This window comes from Phodopus roborovskii, unplaced genomic scaffold (genome assembly GCF_943737965.1).
Source record: "Phodopus roborovskii unplaced genomic scaffold, PHOROB, whole genome shotgun sequence".
Classification (NCBI taxonomy): Eukaryota; Metazoa; Chordata; class Mammalia; order Rodentia; family Cricetidae; genus Phodopus; species Phodopus roborovskii.
In genome coordinates this window covers 18,463,371-18,490,860 of record NW_026126459.1, presented here as the reverse complement: position 1 = coordinate 18,490,860, position 27,490 = coordinate 18,463,371, and the positions used below count along the sequence as shown (strand labels likewise).

The window sequence follows — 27,490 nt, the reverse complement described above, 5'->3', positions numbered from 1 at the left end:
CTGATACCATTAACTAGGCTGAAAACCTGTGGTTGGCTAGGCCACAGGCCTTAGGGGAGAAGTAATAGAATTACTCAGCTAGAGAGACATAGAATTAAACGGCCCCCTAAGTTCTTATCTTTATACCCAAAGATCAGTACATCTCCCAACCTCCAGAGAGCAGCTTCTTTTCTGGGCAGATGGTAATTAACACAGAGACCCACACAGGTGGTATGCAGAGAAGAAGGGACTGTGGAGAGCTCAGCTCTGAATAGGACATCTGTGTCATACCCTGCAACCCTGAAAGCCTCAGGGATCAATGCAAAGGGTCCAGGAAGATTAAAAGACCCAATGGTAATAGATGTCTGAAGCAAAGCAGAATTTGCCACACATGACAGTACCGTTGCACATATGAACCCACAGTGGCTGTGACTGCATGCAAAGGCCTGCATAGGATCAAGCCAACTGAAATGTCAGCATGGATGGGGGGTGGGAGACATGAAGCCCCTTTTGAGTCAAGGAGCTATTGGCAATGGGTGGCTGCTGGAGGAGAAGCAGTTTTCCTCAGAGATGCTAAAAGGACTCCATTGGGTTTTTGTTTTGTTTTGTTTTTATAAAAGCATATGAAGTTGGGAGAATTATTTGGGGCATATAGGAGAATTCAGGAGGAGAGGTTGAATGGTCAATGGTCAAAACATTGTGTGTATTAAATTCTCAAATTCTCAAATGAAGATAAAGGAATAAAACCACCTTTTTTTTTTCTTCCCTAAAGACTTATCCTTGCTCAAGCTGCAATTTCATTAAGGAAATTTAACGCTTTTATTTCTTGTAATAGACCAACAGCAGAGGCTGCATTATACTAATCCAGAGGCATTTCTACATGTAGATATCAGCTATGTAATAAGGATTTCTGTGTCTAAAGAACTTTCAAGAAACCATAGTATTAAAGCCAACTGCAATGTCATACAAAATGGCACAATAAGCATTGGAAATCAGGGTAAAGTTAATGGGCAGATATTCTAATGTATCTGTGATATTTCCTGTGTTGCCACATGTAAATGAATGCCTTGTCTTATTGTAATGTATCACGTCATGTTACATTGCTATCCCCGGGAGGCCTGCTCTTTTCTGAAGGGAAAAGGAGGAGAAGTGGATCTGGGCTATGGGAGCAGGGAGGGAGGGACTGGAAGGAGTGAAGGGAAGTGAAACTAGCCAGGATGAGAGAAGAATAATTAAAAAAAAAATGAATGCCCCAAGCAACCTCAGGAGCAGCACCTCAAGGCCACACACTCGGGAATGTGCATAGCAGGTGGCTTTTGGAATGAAGGCTGCTTTCGTGAGAGTGCTAACACAACTGCCTGCACCGAGCATGGCTCACTGTCACCTTTTTTGTACCTTCCTCCTACTTCGCAAGAACCTCCAGCCCTTCAATGCCACGAGTCACACTATTTCCTGCTGAAAGAGGGAAAGCAGAAGAGAGGATGCAGCAGGGGCTGGGGACCTGGAGTGGTTAGCCTCTTCTCTCTAGGAGGAAATGCAAAAGCAGGCTGAGCAGGGCATGGAAAAGCTGGAGGCCTCAGCCAGATCACTGAGTGGCACAAAGCAGTGGACACAAAAGAACTGTAGCTCAAAGTAGGCAGTGTTTCTGCTTCACACACATGCCTTCGGGACACCATTCTTTCCTCTACAAATGGCAACAGTGCAGTCTGGTGCTGGATTGCAATGCTCATCACTTCATGCATCTCTTTTATTAAAAAATAAAAGCCTATTTAACAGACAACAAGAAAATGGTACGCTTCACTGGGCTTTGTATACTTTTGTGCTACATGCAGGATCTGCTGCAAAGCCAGGACAAAGCTGAGCACTCAGTCGTATGAGGACCAGGGTATTTCACGGAATGTTTGTGACAACTCTTGTCTTTGGATCACTTCAGTACTGATACAATTTATAAACCATGGAAAAGCTTAGAATTATTCCCAGCAAAGAAAATTCCTCTGCTGCAGAAATGCATTTACAGTAAATCTATGATTATTAATGTAAAAGTCACTTGCTTTTCCCTGAAGGTCACCTTCATCATTGATATTCATTCTGTACTGAGAATTCTATGCACATGAAGGTCAAAGCTACCTGAGACTCCTCTCATGAGGAAAAATATTATTTTTAAAGCGTTATCAATGCACACACATGTAGGCATATAAATATTTATTGGCAAGGTACTGCCCAGTCAATGAATAGGAGTGGGAATAGGAACTGTGTTCTGGGAATCTTCCCTGTGTGGCTGTGTTTGCAAAGCAGGAGCTTACATTTACTTTGTCATTTCTACCTGAGTGTAGTGGGAAAAGGTCAATGTTTCATAGAACATAAGCAGAAAGAGACTTGCCCCAGTTTACTGCAAGGAAGAGAGGAGTGACCCGTGGTACTTAAATCTACATTGGATGGTTAAGACTAAAACAAAAGCACACTTTTCTTCATTTTCCAGCCTTCTCTAGCTTTCTAATAAAGCAGCAATCTTCAAAAGAAGAATCAGGTTAGCCGGTAGACACCGGAGGCATGAAAGGACCAGAGATTACCCCATGAAGCTGAGTTGGAGCTTAAGAAAACGCAGGCTACACAAGAGTCTTTGTGTTCCTCTTACTCATGATAAAAAAAAAAAAAAAAAAAAAAAAAAAAAAGCAGACATGTCCAGGATGGGAAACATTCAGAAAGACTAAAGGTCAAAGCTATATCCTAGACATTCCTTTGAAGGAGCCAAAACAAGAGGGCTTTGCTGTTCAGAAAAGACACAGAAGCAGAGATCTAGAGGATATGGGAGTGCCACAGTGAGGAAATGTTTGGAGTTGGGTAGAAACAGGTTGTAGACAATTATGTTACAATGAAGACAGCAAACGACCTACCTATCAAATGCTAGCATGAGCCTCCAATCTGCAGAATGATTTTTCTATCTCTGTCATCACTTTGGCTTCTACTTGACTCTTGTCAAGAACAAAACCAGGAAGCCTACCTCAGCACTGATAATGAGAGGGCAACTGCTCACAGTCTGCACCCTGGTTTGGGATATGGGTGGGTGCACTAGAGGCCAGGAAGTCCAGGCAGTAAGAGGCTTGGCTCGATGACCTGCACTTACAGTCACTCAATGGACCAGACCCAGGCAGGCAATGTAACAACAACAGGTAACCTCTTATATCTGCTGCACAAGTCCAATCTAGGACCACACATTCATATTTACAAAAAAAAGTGTATCACACAAAATAGAACCTATTGGGTATATGACTCAGAGTGAAATTACTGAATATAACAAGGACATATGTGCAGCTATGTTCATAGCAGCATTATTTGTAAAAGCCAGAACTTAGAAGCAATCTAAATGCCCTTCAATTGAAGAATGGATGGAGGAAATGTGGTAAATTTACACAATGGAGCACTACTCGGGAGGGGGGGGGGACACAATGCAATCCTGAAATTCGCAGGGAAATGGATGGAACTAGAAGAAACCATTCTGAGTGAGGTAATCCAGTCACAAATAGACAAACATGGTATGTACTCATTCATATATGCATTTTAGACATAGAGCAAAGGATTGCAAGCCTACAATCCATATCATCAGAAAAGCTAAGAAGCAAGGAGGACCCTAAAAGAGACATACATTGTCCCCTGGAAAAGAGGAAAGGTATAAGATCTCCCGAGAAAATTGGGAGCATGGAGGGAGAGGAGAGGGAGTTAGGAGAAAGAGAAGGGGAGACGGGGAGGTGAGAGGAGGGCATGAGGGAACAGGAAGCTTGAGACAGGGAAAGAAGAGAGGAGAGCAAGAAAAAGAGATACCATAACAGAGGGAGCCATTATAGATTTAAGGAGAAATCTGGCACTAGGAAAATGCCCAGAGATCTACAAGGATGAACCCAACTAACAATCTAAGCAATAGTGGAGAGGCTACCATTAATGCCCTTCCATGATAATGAGACTGATGACTACTTTATACACCATCCTAGAGCCTTCATCTAGTAACTGATAGAGGAAGAAGCAGACACCAACACTAAACCTTAGCCGGACTTCTGGAATCCATTTACAGAGAGGGAGGAATAATGAGCAAAGTGATCAAGACCAGGCTGGAGAAACCCACAGAATCAGCTGACCTGAGCAAGGAGCTCATGCACACCAATCTGATAGCTGGGAAACCAGCATAGGACCAACCTAGACCCTCTGAATGTGGGTGTTAGGTAGGAGGACTGGGCAATCAATGGGGCCCCTAGTAATGGATCAGTACTTAAACCTAGTATATGAATGGACTTTGGGAGTCCATCTCCCATAGAGCAATACTTTCTCAGCCTAGACACATGTGGGAGGGCCTAGTCCCTGCCCCAAATGGTATGACAGACTTTGAAGACTCCCCATGGAAGGCTTCATCCTCCCTAGGGAGCAGAAAGGGGATGGGCTGGGGTTTAGTGGGGGTAATAGGGGAGGATAGGAGGGTGAGAGAACTGGGAATGACATGTAAAGCAACCTTGTTTCAAATTTAAATTAAAAAAGAAAAAAACAAACAAAAAATAGAACCTATTAAATCCATTTGAGAAATGTGTAAATTGATCCTCTGTGCAATCGAGCTTATTTCTCAAAGATCAAAGCATGAATGTCAAGGTCAGGGAGTCCATGTTTCTGAAACTGTGGTCCAGTTCTTCTTTTTTATTTAGCAGATTCAAGGAGAAAAAATCACAATCACAATTAATGTAGCATTTTCTCAAAAGCTATTGTCCAAAATTTCAAGTATATTATTTTCCAATGTATGAACCTCCTTCTGAATAGATTTTCCTAATGGAAATTAAAATTCTTGATACAATGTGTGTATACATATAATCGCCTAGAGGAGACCCATCATCAATATTATGATTACATTGGTTGTTTTCTGACAATTATAGATATTGAATATAATCTCTAGACTAATCTAAGCTTACAAAATCCAATCTATACAAAAATAAGCAATTAGTTTTCAACACTGATATATACTTATAAATGTGTGCTCTTAAAACATTTAGTAACTGTTTTCTCACAATTTCTTTCCAACATAATGAGCACACCTTCAACCCAACATTTGTTCAAACTAAGAAAAGTTGAAGTTTTCTTACCATCCAGGCTGTGACAAAGTCCCCCATCCAGGTCCCTACAGCAGCTAGTTTCATGAAACTTTCATTGCGGATGCCCATATAGTCTGTAATGATATATGCTCTGTGGAGACAAACACAAAACATTGCCCAGACTCAGAGAGCTGTCCAGTGGATGCTTCCCCATGCAGCCACACACTTTACTTCCCCTCTCAACAAGCCCCCTAACTATCACATGTGTTGATACATTTATGAAGGCAAGAGAGAGTTTGCAGGGTGTTTGGGTCAGTTTTGATTGGATTTGAATACTGATTAGGTATTCAGCCATTGTCATGTGCTGTTTGTCTTTGGGTTTCTAGACTGACATCAGTTGTTGAACATTTGGACAGAAATTCTCAGCAAAGGTCTCATTTCACACCCACTGGAGTATGAGCAGACCTGAAACAATACCTGACAGAGAGCTTGAGATGAAGAATGTGTCAAGTTAGAATCACTGGGAAGGTGCTGGGCAGGACCTCAGCTGTATCATAGCTAAATAAAGTTCAAAACACTGTCAATTTTTAAGAAAGATATCTGCACAGTGAACTAAGGAAAAACTTGATTCAAATATGTATGATTTCAATTACTAATGAAACAACAATACCCACACTGTTTAACACATCACTTTAGTTTTATGTAGCTAATTCTTATTTGCTTGTAATAACATAAATGCATGCTCTTTACAACAGAGGGAGAGACAATCGGTACACTGACAGCAGAGTGAGACTATGCTGTCTTGAAAGAAGCACTACCTTTTCTATTTTCTCCTGTTAAAATTTTTACTAATTGTTATTTTCTCGTGCCTCTAGGGAAACTGGGCCAATCAATATCACATGAGTAAATAAATACTTGCTGGGAATCAAATTTCACTCTCCCGTTTTTCTTAACTCTAAGATTTTCATGATGGCTATTTTAAGTTCAATTTTATACATTTTCCTAAAAAATGATGAGACCATATAATCTACAGTACTTCATAGATAATAGCATGTTTATTTACTGAAATTTTTAAAGTAGCATTTTGAAATTTCTGAAAACCATCTTTCATTTGGTTATTTTAACTTCTTGGAGTTATTTCCAATAGTTCTAGTGCCATTGCTTTAAAGGAGATATCTAGTTTTTTTTTTTTTTTTAGAATAAAATCTTATATTCAAAACAATTGTTTTTCTACAAATTCCATCCAACTTTGTTGGAAAGTCTAGAAACCTTTCAATGACACCATTTTGATGAATATGCTCAAAGACACCTTACCCCATGTCCATTTTGCCAATGAGTAAAACTTCAGGGTAGAGTGTGTGTGTGTGTGTGTGTGTGTGTGTGTGTGAGAGAGAGAGAGAGAGAGAGAGAGAGAGAGAGAGAGAGAGAGAGAAGAGAGAGAGAATGCATCATATTTCGTTTCAGAGTATGCCCTGAATATACTTGGAACAGATCAATGATCCGGCCAAAACAAACTAAAATAAATCAAAGTTTAAAAAGATTTTAAGCCAGGTGCCTTTAATCCAAGCACTGTAGAGACAAAGGCAGGTGAATGTTGTGGGATAATGTTTTTGTACACTGTGAAGATGTGTCTATGCCAATGTACCTTCTTATTGGTTTAATAAAAAGCTAAACAGCCATTAGCTAGGAAGGAGGTATAGGTGGAACAGCCAGAAAAGAAGACACTGGAAAGAAGAAAGTTGGAGTCCAAGAGGAGACACTAGGACTCAGAGGAGGAAACATGGGCAGTAAAGAGTGAAGGCAATAAAGCCAACGGCAGAAAGAAAGTTAATAGAAATGGGCTAATTTAAGTTATAAGAGTTAGTGGGAAAAAAAGCCTAAGTGATCAGCTCAGCTTTTATAATTAATAAGAAGTCTCTATGTGTTTATTTGGGAGCTGGCTAGTTGAATAGAAAAACAATCTGTCTACAGGCAAATCTCTGTGTTCAAGGCCAGCGTTGAATCCAGGATAGCCAGGGCTGCACAGAAAAACCCTGTCTCAAAAATAAAAGCCAGACAAAAGTTAAAAATATTTTATTTATTTTTATTTTTTTTTCTTTTTTGCATATCAATCCCAGTTCCCTCTCCCTCCCTCCTTCCTTCTCTTCTTCCCTCCCTCCCTTTTTCCTTCTCTTTCTCCCTCCCTCCCATGCTCCCTAACCACCCTCCCATCCCATTCCCTCCCCACTCCACAGGGAGGGTGATGCCTTCTTCCAGGAGTGATCAACAAAATCTGTCAAGTCATTTAGATTAGGGACTAGGCCCTCCCTCCTGCCTCTGTGTTAGGGGAGTATTCCTCCATGGGGAATGTGCCAATGGACCCCAAGACTGATAGCTGGGAAACCAGCATTGGACTGAATCAGACCCACTCTCAGTTAGATGGTCTGGGAAGACTAAGGGACCTCTGCCAGTGGAACCAGGATGTATCCCTGGTGCACAAAAGGACTTTGGGATTAAATTAAAAATACTAAGCCCTCTGATATTTTCTTAAATATATCAGAGCTAATTAAACTAAAGAAATGGGTGCATCACATTGGAGAGAGCTGTGGAATGATTAGGTATATCTTTCCTGGAGATATTTGCTTATTCTGTAGGTAAGAGAATGAAAGTGCAGGCTTGGCCTGATCATAGAATATCCCCAGTGGTCTGAAGTGAAAATGTTAGAAACTTAAAGAGCCAGAATTCAGGAGAGAAAGGAAGAACTCAGAACAGGATAAACACATAGATGCTTTGCTTTTCATGGCATTTGTCACAATCTGAACTTGTTCGGGGAAGTGACCACAAGACTAACAAAAGTAAAAATTGTTGTCAAAGTCTATGCTAAGAAGGCTAGTATAGATTACACCTTACTACAGAATGTGATCTAAGAAAACACAAAGCCATGAAGAAGAGGTGAGTATCCTTGATGGACATGCAAATCAGCTCTCCCCTTTTATGACAGGGTTGCTTTGTTTCAATTCCACTCTTCCAACAGAGAAAGGAATGAGTGTAATCTGGAAAAGTAGATATGAAATAGATCCTGTATACATTTATACATGATATCTTCTGGTCATTCAAAAATGAATTGGTAACAAGAAATATGACTATATCACTAAAAACCCAGATTAAAATCATATTTAAACATAATAAACTCCATGAAGATAGGGCAAGGGTTTTTGTTCACTGCTAGTCTGCATACTGCAACTGATCACTTGATATTTGCTTAACTTAGAGTGAATGCAGTGTCCATAAGTATGTCTATGTTATTAAATCTTAGGAAAATCAACAAAATGGTATTCAATTATGGAAAATTTGTACACAGAGGAAGATGTTAGAAACCTTGACCTGGAGCTGGAGAGATGGCTCAGCAGTTAAGAGCACTGGCCTCTCTCCCAGAGGTCCTGAGTTCAATTCCCATCAACTACATGATGGCTCACAACTATCTGTAATCAGATACGGTGCCCTCTTCTGGCCTGCAGGCATACATGCAGGCAGTACAGTATATACATAATAAATAAATAAAAAAAAGGAAAAGAAAAAAAAAAAAAAGAAACCTTGACTTATTGGATGTGTTTTCTTTTTTCAAAATTGTATTTGTAGCTCTTTCATTGCAGAATAACTGTCCCAACTCACCTAGAATAATATATGATAGAAGATATAGTAACTAGACTCCCCTGTGGCTGTGGGCATACAGTTGGCCCTACCTGCTATAACAATACAAAGTAGTACAATTTATGAAATATCCAAAAAATTTAAAGGGTAACACATAAAATGATATGTGAAAACTTGTGATTATATTATTTTCATTGCTTTTGACAAATACATTACATGTATGCAGACATGACATAAAAACATTCAACAACTACTTCATTAACTTTAATGTTCATTAACTTTTACGGTTAATTAATATTTAACCGTATTTCTTTATTAGGGTCTAAAGGAGAGATAATTCTTTGATTTTTTTTCTTTTAAATAATTTTAACCACATGAAAGATCACTGAAAAAAACCTGAAACTGGGGAGTGACTAGGAGTAGATTCAGAGTTAGTTTTTATTGCTAGAAGACAATTATAATTTTAGTTTTGTTTGTTGCTAGAGTTGATTGTTTCAATCATACACCATGTGGCCATCAGCTAATTATTTTTACAATTAATAGATCTACAAAATCTTGCATATTCATCTGCCATCTGGGTAAAAAATGTAAACTAATTTCTTAGAATCTGACTTCAATATTTTTTCAAACTTTAAGCCACTCCAATTTATTATAAATATGTGAGGACTGCAATGTACAGCACCTTGGAAAGGTAATTATTCTAATAGCTCAGCAACAAGGACAGATAAAACTGTATCATATCCAAAAACCTAGGTGCTCAATGACTGCACTGAATAGACTCTAAGATGAGCCAAATAGTCAATAAAAGTACGCTAAACCGAATTGGCCTTACAGGGGAGAGTCCTGATCACTAACATTGAAAGTTTCAGTTCACATCCACCAATTACTTTTACTAAATGGGTATAGTCAATGCCAGGTGATTTAGAGGCTGGGTCTCTGAAAGTTTAACAGGAAACTATAAACATATATCACCGACCCGATACAGATTCATGCTCCACTGCAGATCCATCTGTGGCCAGCTGGATTCATAATGTCACAACTGTCTCTCCCAGTCATTTTGGGGCAACATAAACAAGATTGGGGGCTCGATACACAAGTAAATCATAGGTAAGGAGTTAACTTACACTAGAAAAACTCCATGTCAAACAAAGAAATACTTGAGAAAAGCTTTAAGTATTCTTAACTCATTGAAATAAAAAATTTTACTATGCCAGGAAGTCAGTATCATTGTATAAAAATCTTTTAAATATCTTTATGTCTATAATAAAATGATTAACAGTTTTCAGTCATTTAGTCAATCATTATCCAAAGAATCACACTTTAGTACTGCTGCCAAAATAAAAAAAAAAAAATATTCTCATTTTTGACTATTAAAAGACTTTGGTGAAGTTCAATACACATATAAAAACTTCCTGGCCATATTACAGCAAGATAGCTATGGAAAAATACTTATGGTCATGCTATGGATAGTTCAGACAGTTGCTTAGAGAATCCATGAATGACTGAAAGATTACCTAGCTTTAACAAGTCTAACTGACAGTGTGACAGCTCAAATTTTCCAACATTAGCTTTCTATTCCTTCTTATGTCTATATAGAAAACACAGTATACGTATATACCCATACAATAAGCTTTAATTGACCAAACCCACCCAGAATTTAATGGACCAAGCCACACGCTACATTAATTCTTTCCTCCATTCCTTATCAAAATTCAGCCTATCCATCAAACTCCATCTGTGTGAGATAAAGCCACCCTGTTATAGTATCAATTCCTTGACTTGACTCTCAGCATACAATTAATCACTAAAGTTAGTTCTGGAGGGCTCTCAATTATCTTCAGCTATCTATAATTAACACTACTGAACTTTTTATAATTATTTCTAATCTGAAATTAAAAGCCTCCTATTTTCCTATGATATTTCTCACTTGTAGATTCTTCGTGCCATTATGATAACTTCTGGGGAAGAAATATGTCTCAATAGAGGAACTAGAATCATGAAACTATGATGGTAGATGTCATTCTGAAAATATGATTCTCTTATTGGTTGATGAATAAAGCACTGTTGGCCAATAGGAAAGGAAGATAGGAGGGACTAGGAGACAAGGAGGAAATAGGAAGGAGGAAGGAGGAGTCAGCATGGAGAGACTGGGGAGACCAGACGCCTGCCTCACTCCCCGGTAAGGAGACCACGTGGAAATACATAGGAATGGGTTAATACTTAAGACAGAGCTAGCCAATAAGAAACAAGTAACTGGCCAACAGCATAATATCAAATACAGAGTCTCTGTGTGTTAATTGAGGCTGGTGTGGGAGTGGGACCAGACCGGTGGGAAAACCTTACTCCTAACAAAACTAGAAATCAGTTTTGTTATGGTTTGGACCTTTGCTGTCTACAAAAGGCCCTTGTGTTGAAGCCTTGGTCTCCAGCTCATAATACCCTTGGGAAGTGGTGGAACCTTTACAATGTAGTCATGGCATCACTAGAAGTATGCCTTTGAAGGACACATGGGATATGAGATGAGCAACTTGTCTCCATTAAGTATGTCTGCAAAGATGGTTTGCCTTGACACAAGCCTCTACTTGTGATATCCTAAAACATGCACAACTGTGAAGTTAAAAATCATTCAGGAAATTTCTCATTATAGGCTGCTTAACCCAAGTATATAACAATAGGAATAGAAAGCAACTGACTCAGCAACCCATGTCATGTCCTCAATACCTAGAAAAAAGTATTCACCATTGATAAAAATCATGTATTTTTATTAATAGAACATGATATGTACATGTGTATATTAATATCACACTGAATCTTATTAATGGGTACAATTAATACATAATAAAAACTTTAAAAAGTGAATTCACACATGCATGCCCATTTTGATTTAATAACACCCCATCCACTATCAGTTCTCATGATGCAACAATTTAAATATTTTAGTAGAATTAATGAAAGATTGTATGTGAAAATATTTAGTAAGTTTAGAGCATTAAAAGTATGGAACAAAATTTTCCTTCTCTTAATTTTACTTAATATCACATGTAAAAAATAATATGTTTCTAGAACAACAAGTTCATCTTGTAAGAAAAATTTAAAGGCAGCCAACAGCTGTCTAACTGAACTTCAGATTTACTCAATAGGTAGAATCATGCCTACACCTATAAACTTAGCCAATTACCCATGGCTAGTAAGATCATGAATCACAGAGAACCTACTACTGCCACTGTCTTAAGCCAGTACAATTCCAAACTGCATTCTAGATACTTATCCTTGTACCCACAGATGAGTGTAGCACTCATCCTTCATCAAAAAAAATTTCTTTTCACAGCAGATGGAAACCACTACAGAAAGTCACAACTGATCAAAATAGGTTAACCCTCAGCCTCAGCCTCAGTTAACACAACACAGTATCTGCACCTCAAGCTCAGGAAACAGTGGAAGAGGGGGCTGAAAGAGTGTAGGAGCCAGTTAGCCAGGAAGTCTGATGCAAGAGTTTGTCTTCTATACATGTCAGGGAAGGTGCATCCAAGTAATCTCAACAATACAGCACCTAAACAAGACCTGAACAATGGACACCAGTTTACATGGTGATGTGGATGGGGGAAATGTCATGGGAACTCACCCCTAGATGAAGAACTAAAGGTATTTAACAACTGGGTGAGAGAGGGAAAGTTAGTTCTTTCTACTGAGGAGTCTACTAACTGGTGGAGATATGTCCAGTATGGAGTTATCAGCCCTAAAAAAGACACTTACAAGCAACACTAAATAGTCTCAGAATGTTGTGCGTACATTTTTATACACACACAAACACATTCACATTATTTCAATAACTTGGCATCAGAGAAAACTGGAAGTTATGTGTCTCTGTCTTGTGTATGTGTGAGAATTTTTAATTTTAAAATTAAGTTTAGCTGGGCATTGGTGTTACATGCCTTTAGTCCCAGCACTTGGAGGCAGAGGCAGATGGATCTCTGTAAGTTCAAGGCCTGCCTGGTCTACAGAACTAGTTCCAGGACAGGCTCCAAAGCAATACAGAGAAACCCTGTCTCGAAAAACCAAAATAAATAAATAAATAAAAGTTTAACTTTAAAAAGGCAAGCTTCACGGGAGCCCATTCCCCATGGAGGAATACCCCCATAGCCTAGGTACATGGGGAGAGGGCCGAGACCCTACCCCAAATGACTTGACAGATTTTTTTATGATTCTTATGGAAGGCCTCATTCTCCCCTGGGAGTGGATGGGAGATAGGATGGGGGGAGGTGTTGAAGGGGAGCATGGGAGGAGGGGAAGGGAAGGGAACTGGGATTGATATATAAAATAAGATCGTTTCTAATTTAAATAAAATTTATAAGAAATAGTCAAAAATGGTGGGGGAGGCAAGCTTCTAAACCTGTTCTCATTTTTTAAAATAATATAATAGTTCAAACTATCATAGGGTAAAATGTAGAGAAAAAGATCCCACAAGCCACCTTCTCATTATTTAGCTTTCATTTCACAATCCCACCAGCAAATCAACCCACCCACTTCCCACCACCCAGTGACACCTCTTACTATCACTGTCCCAGTGTCTGGAGTGCCATTGTCCACCTTCCTTCTGAGGTACTACCTCAGACTGTACACTATGACATCCTTGCCACTGCCTCCAAAATGTACCCCTCTCCTGGCTTTGTCAAGGAGTTAGACTAGATCATCATGTTACCCAACTTTCCATAAACATTTGCATCATTTCTCACATTGCTCCACTTTCCCATGAAACCCCCTCTGCAAAGGTGAAGGACACACACCATTCATCTCGGCAGGGGAACTTCTTCATCTAGTACACAGTGTGCTTTAGGAAAGTAGGAAATATTTACATGAATGAAATAGCTAACTGATTAAAGTAAGAAAATTAATTCTTTAAATAACCCAACAACAGAGAAAACTGAACATTACATGAAAGCATTGAGGGTGAAACCAAAACATCGTAATAATATAAGGTAGAATTTAAAGATGACTTCAAAGATAAAGTATAAGCCATGCAATTATGATATCCTAGCAAGGGGGGAGGTAAAATAGCATTGCCTCATATCTACTTCTCTTTTTAAAAGAAAACATAAGAGGCCAGAGCATAGTTAAATCAAAATGAAAAAATGTACTAACTTTTTCTGCATTTGCATTTTAGTTGGCTAAGTATAAAAAGGTTAAGTCTTCTTAAAAAAAAATACTGTTTTTAAAAATTCCCTTTAAATGAGATGGTACCCATCATAATTTATTTTTAAAGATTTGTATTTGTCTGTGTAAATGCCTGCATGTATACTTGTGTACCGTATACAAGTCTAATGTCCATGGATGCCAAAAGCGGGAATGGGATGCCATGGAACTGGAGTTACAAGTGGTTTTGAGTTGCCGCATGGATGCTGGGAAATAAACCTGGGTCCTCTGCAGGAGCAGCAATTGCTCTAAACCACTGAGCCATCTCTCCAGCCCCTCCACATCAGTTTTCAAGGGGTAAGCAATATAAAAGTCATGTAGCCATTTATTTAACTCTACTGAGTAAAAGAAAGAAAAGCTGCTAAGGTGTCTCCCAGATGAATGGCACCAAAATATCTTTTCTGTTTGCACTCAACAGATCTGGGACATTCTCCAGGTGAAAGGTACTGTAACCTTAGACTAATTTTAAGTTATAGAATTGACATTTGGAGCTTCTTTCTGCTTATTTTTTTCAAACATTAAAATATGTGGTCTAGTTTGATTCTAAAATGAACATGTCTTAACTACCAATGAACTAAGCACATTCTATGTTAAATAAGACTCAACGTGGTTAGAAACAATCAAATGAATGTATATAATAAATGACTATTTCTACTGCTGTAATAGTGACTTACAAGCTAAGCCAGAATGCCATTAATTAACTTATTATGCCTAATGATGCTTCTTTCCACACATATTAGAAGTTCATGATTATTATAAAGGAGAGTTTCCTATAATCTTGATTCTATTCAAAGTAGGGCATTAAATGAATTGTTTCAATGGATGTGTCAATAAAGTAGTTTTAAAAGGCCAAACTAGATAAGTAGATAAATATAATCAACTTTAGCAGAAACTGCAATTTGTCCACATGTACAAAAAATGAAAAAAAAAAAAAACCCCGACAAATGAATCTGTGTCACTACTTCCTACCAAAATTTCAGATCCAAGGGTATTTACAATGGCAGTTCATTTCCCACTGTTTGCCTCTCCTTCTCCTTTTCTCAGTATGAACAGCAACATAGCTGTCCTCAACCCCACTACTTCCTTATCATTTATAGTCCCTAGTCTTCTTTTAAGGGTTAAACATGTTTATTAGGATAGCCATGCAGTGATTAACATTCATATTTATTGTGTCACATAATGCAAATGTAAAAGATTAATACAACACAATATTTATCCTCTTTATGATCCAAAATATTTAGTGGTCCCAAAACTTTTCTTTAAAATTCGAACAGCCCATCCAAATTAAAGCCATGTTCTATTTTAAATGAAGAAATTGTATATTATCATAAAGTTAGTCTTCAAGAAATATCAGTGCAGTACAGGTTGAAAAATTGCAGGAGGATATGTTTGAAGGACACATTTTAACATACTGTGACAGGTACAGGAAACATCAGATTTAAGGTTCTAGGCATAACTCACAAAACCTAAGTTGTCAGCAGAAAGGTCCAGTTATTTATGACTAAAGCTAGTACCAAGCCATTGTGTCCAATATTAACATGAATATTAAGCATAAAACTTTCACATTATGAAATAAATGATTACCATATTTAAGCATCTCGTTTTAAGATGATAAGCTATTGAGTAAAATTAATTACATACCATTGTCTAATCATTATCCTCATAAAAACCAATGGAGCTCAGTTTGGTTACACATCCACAGGAAAACAAGGACAAAAGGATATGTGGAAAGTATAAGGGAAGCTCTCTGTGAGATAGGTGTTAGGTGAGGGCCACAGCCAGCAGGCATTCAACAAGATAATTAGACCTGAGAAAATACACAATTCTGCATTATACCAAACCACAGTATCTGAGCAATATGTGTGTGGCAAACAAAACTTCTTTCTAAAAGAAAAACTACTGGCTTTGTGCTCAGAAATCTCCTACTTGGCAGAGAGCTTTGGTTTGGTGTTTTAAATTTACCAGAGGTGGTGGTAGGGATCCAGTCTTAGCTTCCCTCAAAGCCATGCATGCATCCATGTTGTGCACCATGTTCTTTCCTTCAGTTGGTCAAGTGTGTTCTTTTACATCTCCCCTTTGCATACTCAGTTGGATATGGAAACATGCCACTTTCTTTTTTTATTTTGCGGGAGTTCATGATTAAAGAATTTGACTTAAGTCTCCATATAAACTTTTAACTTTTGAACAGAAATTTTGAACTCTTACAAATGTGAGACTTGAGACTCCCAAAGTTACAGAGGTCAAGGACGGAACTCTACAGGATGGATCTGGAATATTCCTCCAACAAATTCACATTCTGACCACTTATTGGCCAGCTGGAGGTAAACTTTAGGGAGGAATCTCTGTGGAGATTTTAGGAGCACAGGGTTTAACTGACAGATGTAGGCCAGAAGGCTTTTGAGTTTATGGTACAGCCTCACTATCTTTGCATGATCTGCTATCACGTGACTAGCCACTGCCACCTGTTCTGCAGCCACAGACAAAGGGACTGCATCATGCCTTCCTCACTGTGACAGACTGAAGCCCCCTGAGACCATCTTCCCATGTCTTGAAGATACATTGTCAGCCATTTTGGCACAATAACACAAATGTGATTATATATATATATATATGTATGTATGTATGTATGTATGTATACATACATACATATTCCTATGAAGCACATACACCTGATCAGTCTTTGATAAAATGTATCAAAACCAAAAGCACTTATAATAACTGATTATTGGGACAATAGGGGGACATTACCACATATCCTACAGAGATTAAACAAAGGAAATATACATTTTAAGAAATTTTATGTCAATAAAGTTGAAGCTTTGACAAAAAAGAAACTATATTTCTAGAAAATCATTTCAAATAAAATAAACTATATACTGGCACAAAAAAGGAATAAAAAATATACATACAACCACTCACAAAATTTATTTCATAGCTATAAACTTCCTCACAATGAAAATCTAGGCCCAGATGTTCACATGGGCACCCAGGGACTCATGAAGGAATGTTGACAATGTGGCTGTTCACAAGAGCCTGCAACTGGAAACATCCAGAATGCTCATCAACAGAACAGATACATGAATTACTGTATTATGAAGATCATTCAAAAGTGAACAAGCTGCTATTCCACGAAGCCTGGTAGACCCAAGAAACAGTTGTAGAAAAGCTGAACATATAAAAGAAACAAACATACCATAGGATTTCAAATGTACACAAGCTTGGTTATAGGCAAAACTCAGCGATACTAGAGAAGTCTTACAAGAAGTAAAACTATAAAGCAAATCCAGCAAGAAGAGAGTGGTTCTCTGTAGGACGGAGAGGTTTGCTATCAAAGAACTGAGGCAGGGGTCTCTGGACTGCTTGCAAGGCTCTTCCATTTAATATGGTTGGTGATAACATGGGCAACATGGGTAAGCATCTAAAATGAGAGTTCCCTTTCACAAAATTATACTATGCATATGTGCTGTGTAAGTTTTTCCATAGGTACATTATTTCATTTTTTAGAAAGTTGAAAGACACAATAATAAAATGTGTTAGCATAGCAGGAATCCCCAGAAGTGGTGGATACATAATCATTTTCTAAGAAAAAGACTAGGATAATTTTTGGAAAGAAAGTTCTTTTGAACTTGGACTGAAGGCGTTCATACTGGGACACAGATGAAGAAAAGATTTCTAAAGTGTGATGGAGACTCTGCCTTGGATGGATAATCTGGGACACAACCTGGTGAGGAGGTGACACAGAGCAATAACAGGCAAAGCTAGAAGCTCTGCATGCAGGTAAAGGTGTTACATAACATACTCCAATTTCAAAGCGTGTGGACAATCTACATCTGGAAATGAGATTGCTTGAGTTTCTGCTACAATGCACTGTTTAACTGGGCATACCTCTTAGCATCTATTCATAGAAATGTGACAGTCTACCACATATGAAACTGCCATTATTACAAAGATTGGCATGCATAGCAGAGAGGAGGTCAGGTACCATAGCAGGAGCCATACAAACTTTGACCTGCTTCCTTTATTTCAAGCAGAGACAAAAAATGTCACGTTGGAGCAGATGCTCACCGAGGCCCAGGAAGAATCACTTGATTTAGTGGTTTTTCCTGGGTTGGGAAAGTTCCCAGAGAAGGAGACCAGTAACGCCTGTGAGACTCCACTAACCCTCTCTGGACTCCTGTCAGCAAGGTCATCAGACAGGCGGTAAGAGCCATGTTGAGAAGAACCCGAGAAATGTCTAGAAAGATGAGACACCTCTTCTAACAGATTATGGCCAGGCAGATGTCCAGGCTTCTCAAGGGATTTGGGGAGGAGCTGGGATCAGCACTCACTATGATTAGTGGAAACTCTTCAATTATTCTGGCATTAGGGATACCCCACAGACAATGCAGGGACTGAGCCACAGAGAACTCTAGGAGGCATATGTCTACACTACCTTGAGGGTCTAAGTTTTAACAGTGAGAAGCTATAGAAACATAAACCAAGGAAGAGAATAGTAATTATATGGCATAATACTCTCTTTGAAAAATAAAAACTCCATAACCTTGACCTGGAGAAGGAAGGTATGGTTAATCATCAAAATGGATATTGAACTCTTCACTGGGAGATGCAGGTAGAGCTTCAAGTCATTAATTAGATAGGTTAAAATATGTCAGTACAAATTTGTGATTTAATTTTGTGAAGTATCTATGCCACCCACATGCAATGCCAGATATTTCTGCACAATCAGCTTAAGTCTGCTTGGCAGACATGATATCCCACAAAACTGACAGCATCAGATTTTACTAGCAATAAAATGGTCTGTCTGGGATTTTTCTTCAGGCAGTGCAGGTACAAGAAGCTGAGAAACATCCTCAGCTGTGAAAGACAAGGCACCAAGCATATCTCCCAGCCATCTTCAACTCAACAAAACAGCAGCTGCTTATCCTTGAAGGAGAGGGCCACCTACTTATTCATTCTTTCAGCTCCATTGATCGAATACCATCTACATGCTACAGACTGTGCAAGGTGATGGGAATACCAGGATGAATGAGACATACAGTAAATGAAAAAGGACTTGCAAACAAACCCACAAGTCCTAAGGGGAAATACCATGTGTGAGGAGTCTGTGTTGAAAGGCACCTAACCCTTCTGACATGAAGGGGAGGAGCAGAGAGCAGGGAAGGCCTCAAAGAGGACAGCAGAAGTGCTTTAATTGGAAGGAAGCTGATGTCCAACAATAAGGAGTGCCTACTGGTGCTGTAGAATGAGATAGTGAGGTGACTCAGAGGCATCACCCTAACGCCACATGAATGTCATTTACTTCATATATTTAAAATACTTCACATTCAGGTAATGGTCTCAATCAAGACACTCCCGCAGGAAGCAGTAAGTAACTGTGGATAGAAAGAGAGTATATAGATGAAGAGATGAAGCCAGTGATAGAGGATAAAAGTTAGAAGCTGAGAAAGTTTGAAGAACCAGGTAGGAGCTGGTTTGAAACATTCAAGAAATACTGCCTCTTTCTTTAGAAAATTTTAGCTTTCATTTCCAAGATCTTCTTATGTTTTTGGTTGTGAGCCTAGCCTTTAACGGCTGAGCCATCTCTCTAGTCCAAGATCTTCTAACCGACTGCATGAGGCCCACCTCATACAGTGTGGAGTGCAAACTCCTTTACAATTACCTAAAGTCACCTGACTGAAGACATCAGCCACATCTACCAAACAGTCAGACCAATTCCTAGACTCAGCATTGACTATCAGTCCTCTGAGCCTAGTCAAGTTGACTTATAAGAAACATTGAAACCATACTACTGACCTACATTTAAAGAAGTATTTGTATTTCTATCACAAAATGCCATCACCACAAACAGCTGAAAAAATACTTGAGTCACCACAATCCCAATTTGAGATTTTGAACTTTTTTGCAATTATTCATTTAAGAGTGTGTGTGTGTGTGTGTGTGTGTGTGTGTGTTTGTGTGTGTTAGTGTGTGTGTGTGTGTAGAGAGAGAGAGAGAGAGGCATATGTATATGTGTGTATGTATGTATGTATGTATGTATGTATGTACAGAAATACACCAAACACACATGTGGAAGTCAGGAACAACTTATAGGAGTCAGTAATCTCTATCTTCCATGTTGGCTTGAGGGATTAGACTTGGGTCATTAGCTTAATGGCAAGCACCCTTATTCTCTAGGCTATCTCCTGGCCCTTAATTTGAAAATTAAACACAAAAATTCCATAATATCATCTCAAATTTTCCCAACATACACATGTGAGTACTCATAGATATACACACATGCACATAGGAAAAGTATGCACACGCACATACCTGTGGACTCTCCTGAGTACATGTGTGCATGGACACACCATCATGCATGTGGGTACAAGTGTACCTACACACACACACACATCTCAGCAAGCACAAGACTTACTTCTCACTGATATTATCAGTCAATGCCCATTTGCCATCTTTCACTATTGTATAATTCATATTACAGATTTCCAAAGTACTTCTGATTTTTTAGGTCAGTTTCCATGAGACCACACCATGCCTTAATAACAAGATTTGTTTTATGTGTTTCATATCTACTTTCTGACTGGAGCTGTGTGTTCTGTCAAGCACCAGCTTTTAATTCACATCTGAGCAGCTGCATATTGACACAAAATTGCTCACATGTATGTTCAACCTAAAAGCATTTCTCTGAAGTTCAAAGGTATCCACTTTTAATGCCTCATGGACATGGGAGTCATGTTTGGGTTAAGCATTTTTATCAAATGACCCATATTGTTTCCATAAAAAATAGACCATCTCTTGAATAGAAAGAATAATATAGGGCAGCCAGCCCTCTGCTCAGTGGTCAACAGCCTAAGTGCAGAGCTCTGGGTTTAACAGTGTAGATTACCGGCAGCTATCCCTTGAAGATCAGAAGCCTGCTAGAGCCCTGAGCATGTCAGGACACTATATGAACAGAGCAGTGATATTTAACACAGTGCCAGAGGCCACAAACTCTCAGTGGATACAGGTTAAAAGACAAAGGACAATATTTTTTTTCCTATGGTTGGAAGGGAGAGGAAGTTGGTACTAGATCAGCATGTTATAGATACATGGGTTCAGTTAATTTTATAAAATCAGAAGCAGACACCCACAGCTAAACACTGAGCCAAACTGGAATCCACATCCAGATCAAGTAAATTTTAAAGACCATACAATTGTGCTTTGAGATAGATTTCCAATGTCCTCAGTTAAAGTAATCCAGTACTTGTGAACAAGTAGTCTACAGGGCAGAAGAAAGTAATGGAGATGCATTGAAGGGTCTATCCACAATGACTCTCACCCATGAATCTCTAAACCCACAAAGCACAAAGTCCAGCATAATCAGTCTGAATGGAGACCCAAAATCCAAAGGCTGGTAGACAACTGACACCAAATTAGAGTTGAGCATTCACAAAACACGGAGTTGGGGGTGACCAAATTGGGAATAAAGCCAGGAAATTCTCCCAAACGGTATAAGAGAAGATGGTACAAGCTCTGAGAAGAAAGGCAGGCTGTTGGGTTGCACAGGGTTAAGTTTTATTCAGCGCCTAGAGTCATGAGGAAGAGCAGTACCTGAGGAGGGTGGAACAGGCTGAGGACTGCCTTTATCAGACATTTGTGTCCTAGCTTGGTGACCTTTATATGTACCAAACATCACAAGGGAAAGCTGTTCTGTGGGCAGAATCTTCTGCTGACTGTGGCTTGGATTACATTTTATATGGCTTTCATTTGCCTCACAGCCCACATACATATCAAAACTGAAAACAGCAGACTGTGGACAGAAAACTATAATTTCTGTTAAAGTATTTGATGTCAACCTAACTGACCTGTCCCTCTTTCATAGACTTTTCTCTTCAAACTGTAAATTTGCCTGCTCTGAGTAGCCACCTGCAAGGACTCTAAAGGCAGCCTAGTTACCATTCAGACTTACTCTCCTACACTCTGCCTCCCTACACTTCAGGATCTCATCCTGCTCAAATTAAGTGGCCTGTGGAAAGTCTGTATTTTCTTCTGCCTTAAGATAAAACTCCCAGATGCCCCAGTGTCCTTCATCACAGGACCTAGTCATACCCAGTTCTTCTCAGTCTTGTACTTCATAAGATGCACGTAGAAATTCTGAAGAGCCACCATTGACCAAGTTCTATCCTGAAGAATTTGACTTACTTTAGCTAGTGTTAGGCAAAAGAACAAAATACACAGGCAATCTATGTGTCAGCAGTTACTACAAAGGATTATTGAAAGGCAGAATACATAATGTGGTGCACACCTTTAAGAGAATCTCTGAGTTCAGTCAGGTCAACACAGCAGCTTCCGGCCAGCTAGGGCTGCATAGTGGGCCCCTCACACTTCTGCTCTCTCTCTCTCTCTCTCTCTCTCTCTCTCTCTCTCTCTCTCTCTCTCTCTCTCTCTCTCTCTCTCTCTCTCACTCTTTCTCTCTCTCTCACACACACACACATACACACAAACACACACAGACACAGAGAGAGAGAGGGAGAGAAGCACAGAACAAATCATAGCTTTCACTGGCATCATAGACACTCAAAACACAATTAAGTACATTTGAATAGAGTAGGAGTATTCAAGGCTGGCATTGTACCATGTCCAATTTCCTGAATTTGCTAATGAATCTTAGCTCATTCATCAGCTGAGTATTCCCAGGTTAGCAGTCAGGCTCATTTGAGTAGCAGCAGGAGTCAGATTGGGGGACTCAACTCTGAACTGTTCATTCTCCCTGCATGCTCATGAAAAAGTGATGCAATTATCAAAGAACGGTCTGTTTCGAATCATAGCTTTAGAGAGTGCAGCAAATGATGATTCTGGACATCTTTGAGGACCCACAAAACCAGAATTGCTTACATTTAAAGCTTCTAGTTTAAACAGACTATGTAATATAGTGCTGTGCTGGGTCCCAATAAATTCAAAGTACAACAAAGGAAACCACACATGAGATACATTTGCTCATTTCAGAGTCCGTTCCCACCCCATAACTATGAGATTTCTGTTGGCAGTAGAAATGACCTGAAATAGAACTTATTATTACTTTAGGTACTTTACAAAATAGGAGAAACTCTCTTGCGAACAGTTGCATTATATTCCTGAAAATAACTAGTAATGGAATTGTAAAAATGTAAAAATTGTATTTTAAAGACATTTATGGACATAAACCCATTCCTAGCAAAAGTGTAACTGTTTATCTAGAGATGTGATACACAAATACATTTAAACAACTAGAATTCATCTGCCTGGAGGGAAAAGATTGCCTTGATGTCACCATTAAAATCACATCCTGCACTGGGCAAGGAGGCAAGTCTGTAATCCCAGCACTCAGGAGGCAGAAACAGAAGAATCATGAACTTGAAGCCATCCTGGACCTTATAGCAAGGTCAAGATCAGTCTGTGTTGTAGTGTGAAACATTCAGAAAAAGAAAACAAAAGAAAAAAATAAAGTCAGATAATGTATAACACTTGAGGAATTAATTAAAAAGGAAGAGACAAACTTTCCTTTGACTAATGTATAGCAAAATTTATATAGATCAATATAATATAGCATTTAATTTTACTACTGTTCCTCATCCCCTTGGCACCCTGAAACCCCAGCTTCACTCCAGGTCTGTGGTTTGCCAGAAGATGATCCCTGTTACTGAGACATTTGCTTTTATGTTTCAATAATCAAACTTTGCTGGCCTTTTAAAATGGAAATAACACTTCCATATCACTTCCCTTTACTTGGCTACTTCTCCTCCAAGAAGCAGAGTTGGGTTTGCCCTTTTCTAAACCATGGTGGTCTCCTCCAGTTAATATGGTTATTTAATAAAATTTGTTAATTAAATAAATGGAAAATTGTTTTAAGTGAAAAAGGAATTAGCCTTTATAAAAAATATTCTTTTACTGAACATATTTTCACTTTATTTCTTTTTTCTTTCTTCCCTTGAATGGTTTTAAACCACTAGCATGCAAAAGTTCATTAGTAAAATATGAAAAACATTAAAAATTGGAAGGAAAATCCAAAAATCTATTGATCAGTACTACTCAAATTTCTTTCCAATGCATTTCTTATACATATTTTAAATAAAAAAATCAAATGTGCATTATGGTTAAAATGTACCTAAAAGTTAAAGAGGCAAGAAACAATAAAACAGATGATAATGTGTAAAAACTGAATGTCTTTGAGCAAAACTAATGAGCCATATATTTAGATAAATTGGTAAAGCAAAAATACTCTGAGGAGTTGTTATGTGACAGTTTTCTCTGAGATTGAAACATCCTATCCTGCAGGGAAGCTCCTTAACAGGAAGGAAAAAATAAACTCAAAAGAGCTTCAGGAAGTCCCTGAAACTGACCACATTTACTAGGCAGCTCCCTCTCAGAGTAAGCATTAAAGTTGCTGAGAGTCACTCTCAGACAAGCCATGCTGCAAAGTAGTCTCTGAGAACACACTTAGATGCTAGAAGAGATTTAGACCAACTGAGCCACTTGGAAAGGACACTTTCCAACCTGCTGAGCTGCCTGCAGGCTGTGCAGTGTATTCCAGATTGCCAACTTCTGTGAGCTGTAACCAATGGGGTGGGCTTCAGTGTTTCATATATCTTTGAGTCATTTCTGTTCCTGTGATCAATATGTCATCCATATTCCTGTAAGTAACCCCAAGATAACTCATTGTCTCACCAAGTTGAACTTTGGTGGTATCCATACTTTGTCCCATTATGGTTTCCCTATCTGGGATGAATAGGTGTATATGTTACATTTCTCCAGGAAAAGTTTTGTCACACAACAGGATTTCTAGATTTGAAGACATAAATGATGTAGGATGGGGCTGCATCTCAAAAAAATAATAAACAAACAACAAAACTCAAAGAAACAGGAAACAGCATGAATTAAAAATGTGTTCACTCCATTAAGTGGATTGAACCTCCCAGTTCAGCCCCACAGCATGTTTCAGAGACTGAGATGTTAGTTCTCTTATCATGCAGCAGACTGGGGGCTGCAGCTTGCCTCAGAGAGGGCCTCCTACTGCAAAGTTCTAGGCCAGGAGAAGATCAAAGTACTATGTAAAGCTTCTACTAAATGTGTGTTGCTTTGGCATGACCATAAGGCTAGAAAAAGAAAAGTGGGTTGAAATTATTTGAAGTCAAGACCATCTAGATTATCAGTTGAACCTATATTATAGATACAGTTTCCATGTTCAGCACAGATAATATTAACACGCTGGGACCTCTGTCCATAATTCTGTTATTTCTCTCCCTCACCAGTAGACTTTAGCATTATATTATTACATATCATGTGCTGGTAGCCAGCAGGGGAACTGTGCTGGAGGTATGACAAGAGCCCAGAACAAACCAGGCAGAATCTGGGGTCAAAGGCAGTCCTGGCACAATGGATCCAATCAATATGTGCTATGAACACTAACAGCATTGAGAAAGAGAACTAAAGAAGACAGGATCTCACTGCTGTGCAGAAATATGCTGTAATTAACAACCAAACAAGGATAACACACTACAAATCAGGAAAAATGATAGGAAGATGATGTAACCATTAAATTCAACATGTAAGGCACTTTAGCTGACAATGGAAGATTTAGATGACACCAAGTGGGAAAGGCATTGAGATGAGAGAGATAATGATGTACTCAAGGTCATCAAAGTGACCAAACCCAAGAGGTGGAGAGGAAACAGAATGCAGAGAGCAAGTCTTGTAAAGCAGGCAAGAATCCATCCTCCTCTACACAGTGGCAGAAGCCGCTTGAACTTAATCTCAGATGTGAAAGGAAGCTCTCCATTATTCTCAGCTTGGCTGTCAGATCTTACAGATTCTCATTTATTAAACTAAGCTGACATCAGCAGGGAGGCTTGATCGATAAGGCAAAGCTGGAACGAAATTAGAACCATTAGGGGCCATCGCAGGGAGTCAAATGAAACACAAAGGCCGGGCCAAAATAAATAAATAAATAAATAAATAAATAAATAAATAAATAAATAAGCAGGAGAAATGAGGAAGAAGAGATAGTTAAAAGTGAACCAATCGTGCCCCATTAGTCAGAGGACAAGCAAGGTAAGGAAAAAGGATAGAACTTAGAAAATGCCTCAACTCTGCTCAAGCAACAGGAAACATGATTGAAGTAGCATCACTCAAGCTACTTCAGAAATGAGGAAGGAGGGCCAGATTAGATGAGAAACAATGCTTCTGCTCTGAAAGGCTGTGCTTTATAGACACCTGTGGAACTCCTCTGAGAGCTGTATAGACTGGTTTGCACTGAGCAAGCACACTTGTACTCTCCCACAGTGAAGAAGGAAGGAAAGCCATCAACTTTCAGAGCAAAGTCCATGAATGATGCTGTGTGAGGAGAGTTCTGATTACTTGTGAGAAAATTCCAAGAAAACAGGAGAAGAGTCCTGAGATCTTAGCCCTCCAAACCACAGGATTGTTCTTGGAGTGTGCTTGGGTGCTGGAATAAATAGGAGTAGGATTACTTCCTATTATCCATCAAATAGCACAGGTCGTCTTCACGACTGTACACAGCCTAAACACACATGAAAAAGCCTTGCCCTTGTGACTGTGTACAGCTTGAACTCATGTAACCTTGCTTAACCCATAGAGTATAAACTGTCTGATGCCCTGAATAAAGTTGGCCATTTCAGGCAACTTTAGTTTGCCTCATTTTTAGGCTCCATTCTCCTGAGTTCATACCACCAACTAGAAGCACTAACAGTCGACCTCAAAGGAATGAAAGACAGAAAAGGAATCCACAGTTAAAAGAGAGGGCTTCAGCAGGAACAGAGAATACTGTAGGAAATGTAACATGAATTTTAAAAATTCAAAAATGGAGTACAATATATAAAGTTCAAAAGAGAATTGAAAATATGAAATGCTTAAATGAAGTTAAGAAATAAGAATAGAGATACATGTGTCAAATTTAACACCTCATTTGCTGGGCACCCCAGGGACAGTTTCAGTAGTTAAGAAGATGGAAACTCTGGACAGCAGTACGTCAGGACACATATAGGAATAAAACGAATGAGACCTTGAGTGTAGGCAGTAATTTTAACATGAAGCATGGGTAGAAAAAGATGGAGATAAAACACCAAAAATTACATAACATGGGCTTGAGATTAAACAATCTTATGTTTAATGATGGGCTCAAGCGATGAGAGGCACACAATCCTATGTATAATGAAACTGATAGAACATTATTAGTTTGGGGGCTGATCAAGTCATTTTCTACATGACTTGATCTCTCTGTTGAAGTGGCCTGAGTCCAGCAACACTATGGCAGGCATGGAGTATATGGCAACTGTTCTACAATGCTATATAACTAAAGAGCAATGCATGAGTTAATTACTCATAGTGAGCGGGAAAAAAATAATATAGTGAATGAAGCCAGAGCTGGAATTGGAAACAGTCAGTGTCATGGTTCAAAACTAAAGAAGCATACAACTGAGTTTCATTTCATAGGATGTAAAAGTAACAAGTTCCATTAGTTCGGCAAAATACTCTCTAATTTATGAGCTATAGCTTCTCCAAAAAGAATGACGAAATAACTTTGAATTCGTCCAGAACCCTGATGAAGAGAACTTGGCAACTCTGTCTTCATGCAGTGGAGCAGAGGATCTTTA

The 27,490-nt window shown here is 38.8% G+C and overlaps 1 protein-coding gene across 2 annotated transcripts in view; it reads right to left on the bottom strand.

Annotated features, from left to right (window-relative positions):
* Tmem117 (transmembrane protein 117) overlaps positions 1–27,490 on the bottom strand; it is a 435,767-nt gene that overhangs the window by 198,763 nt on the left and 209,514 nt on the right. For both annotated transcript variants that reach the window (XM_051189733.1, XM_051189734.1), the window contains exon 4: positions 5,097–5,196. In XM_051189733.1, coding sequence (XP_051045690.1) covers positions 5,097–5,196 — 100 coding nt within the window. The remainder of the gene's footprint in view (positions 1–5,096; positions 5,197–27,490) is intronic.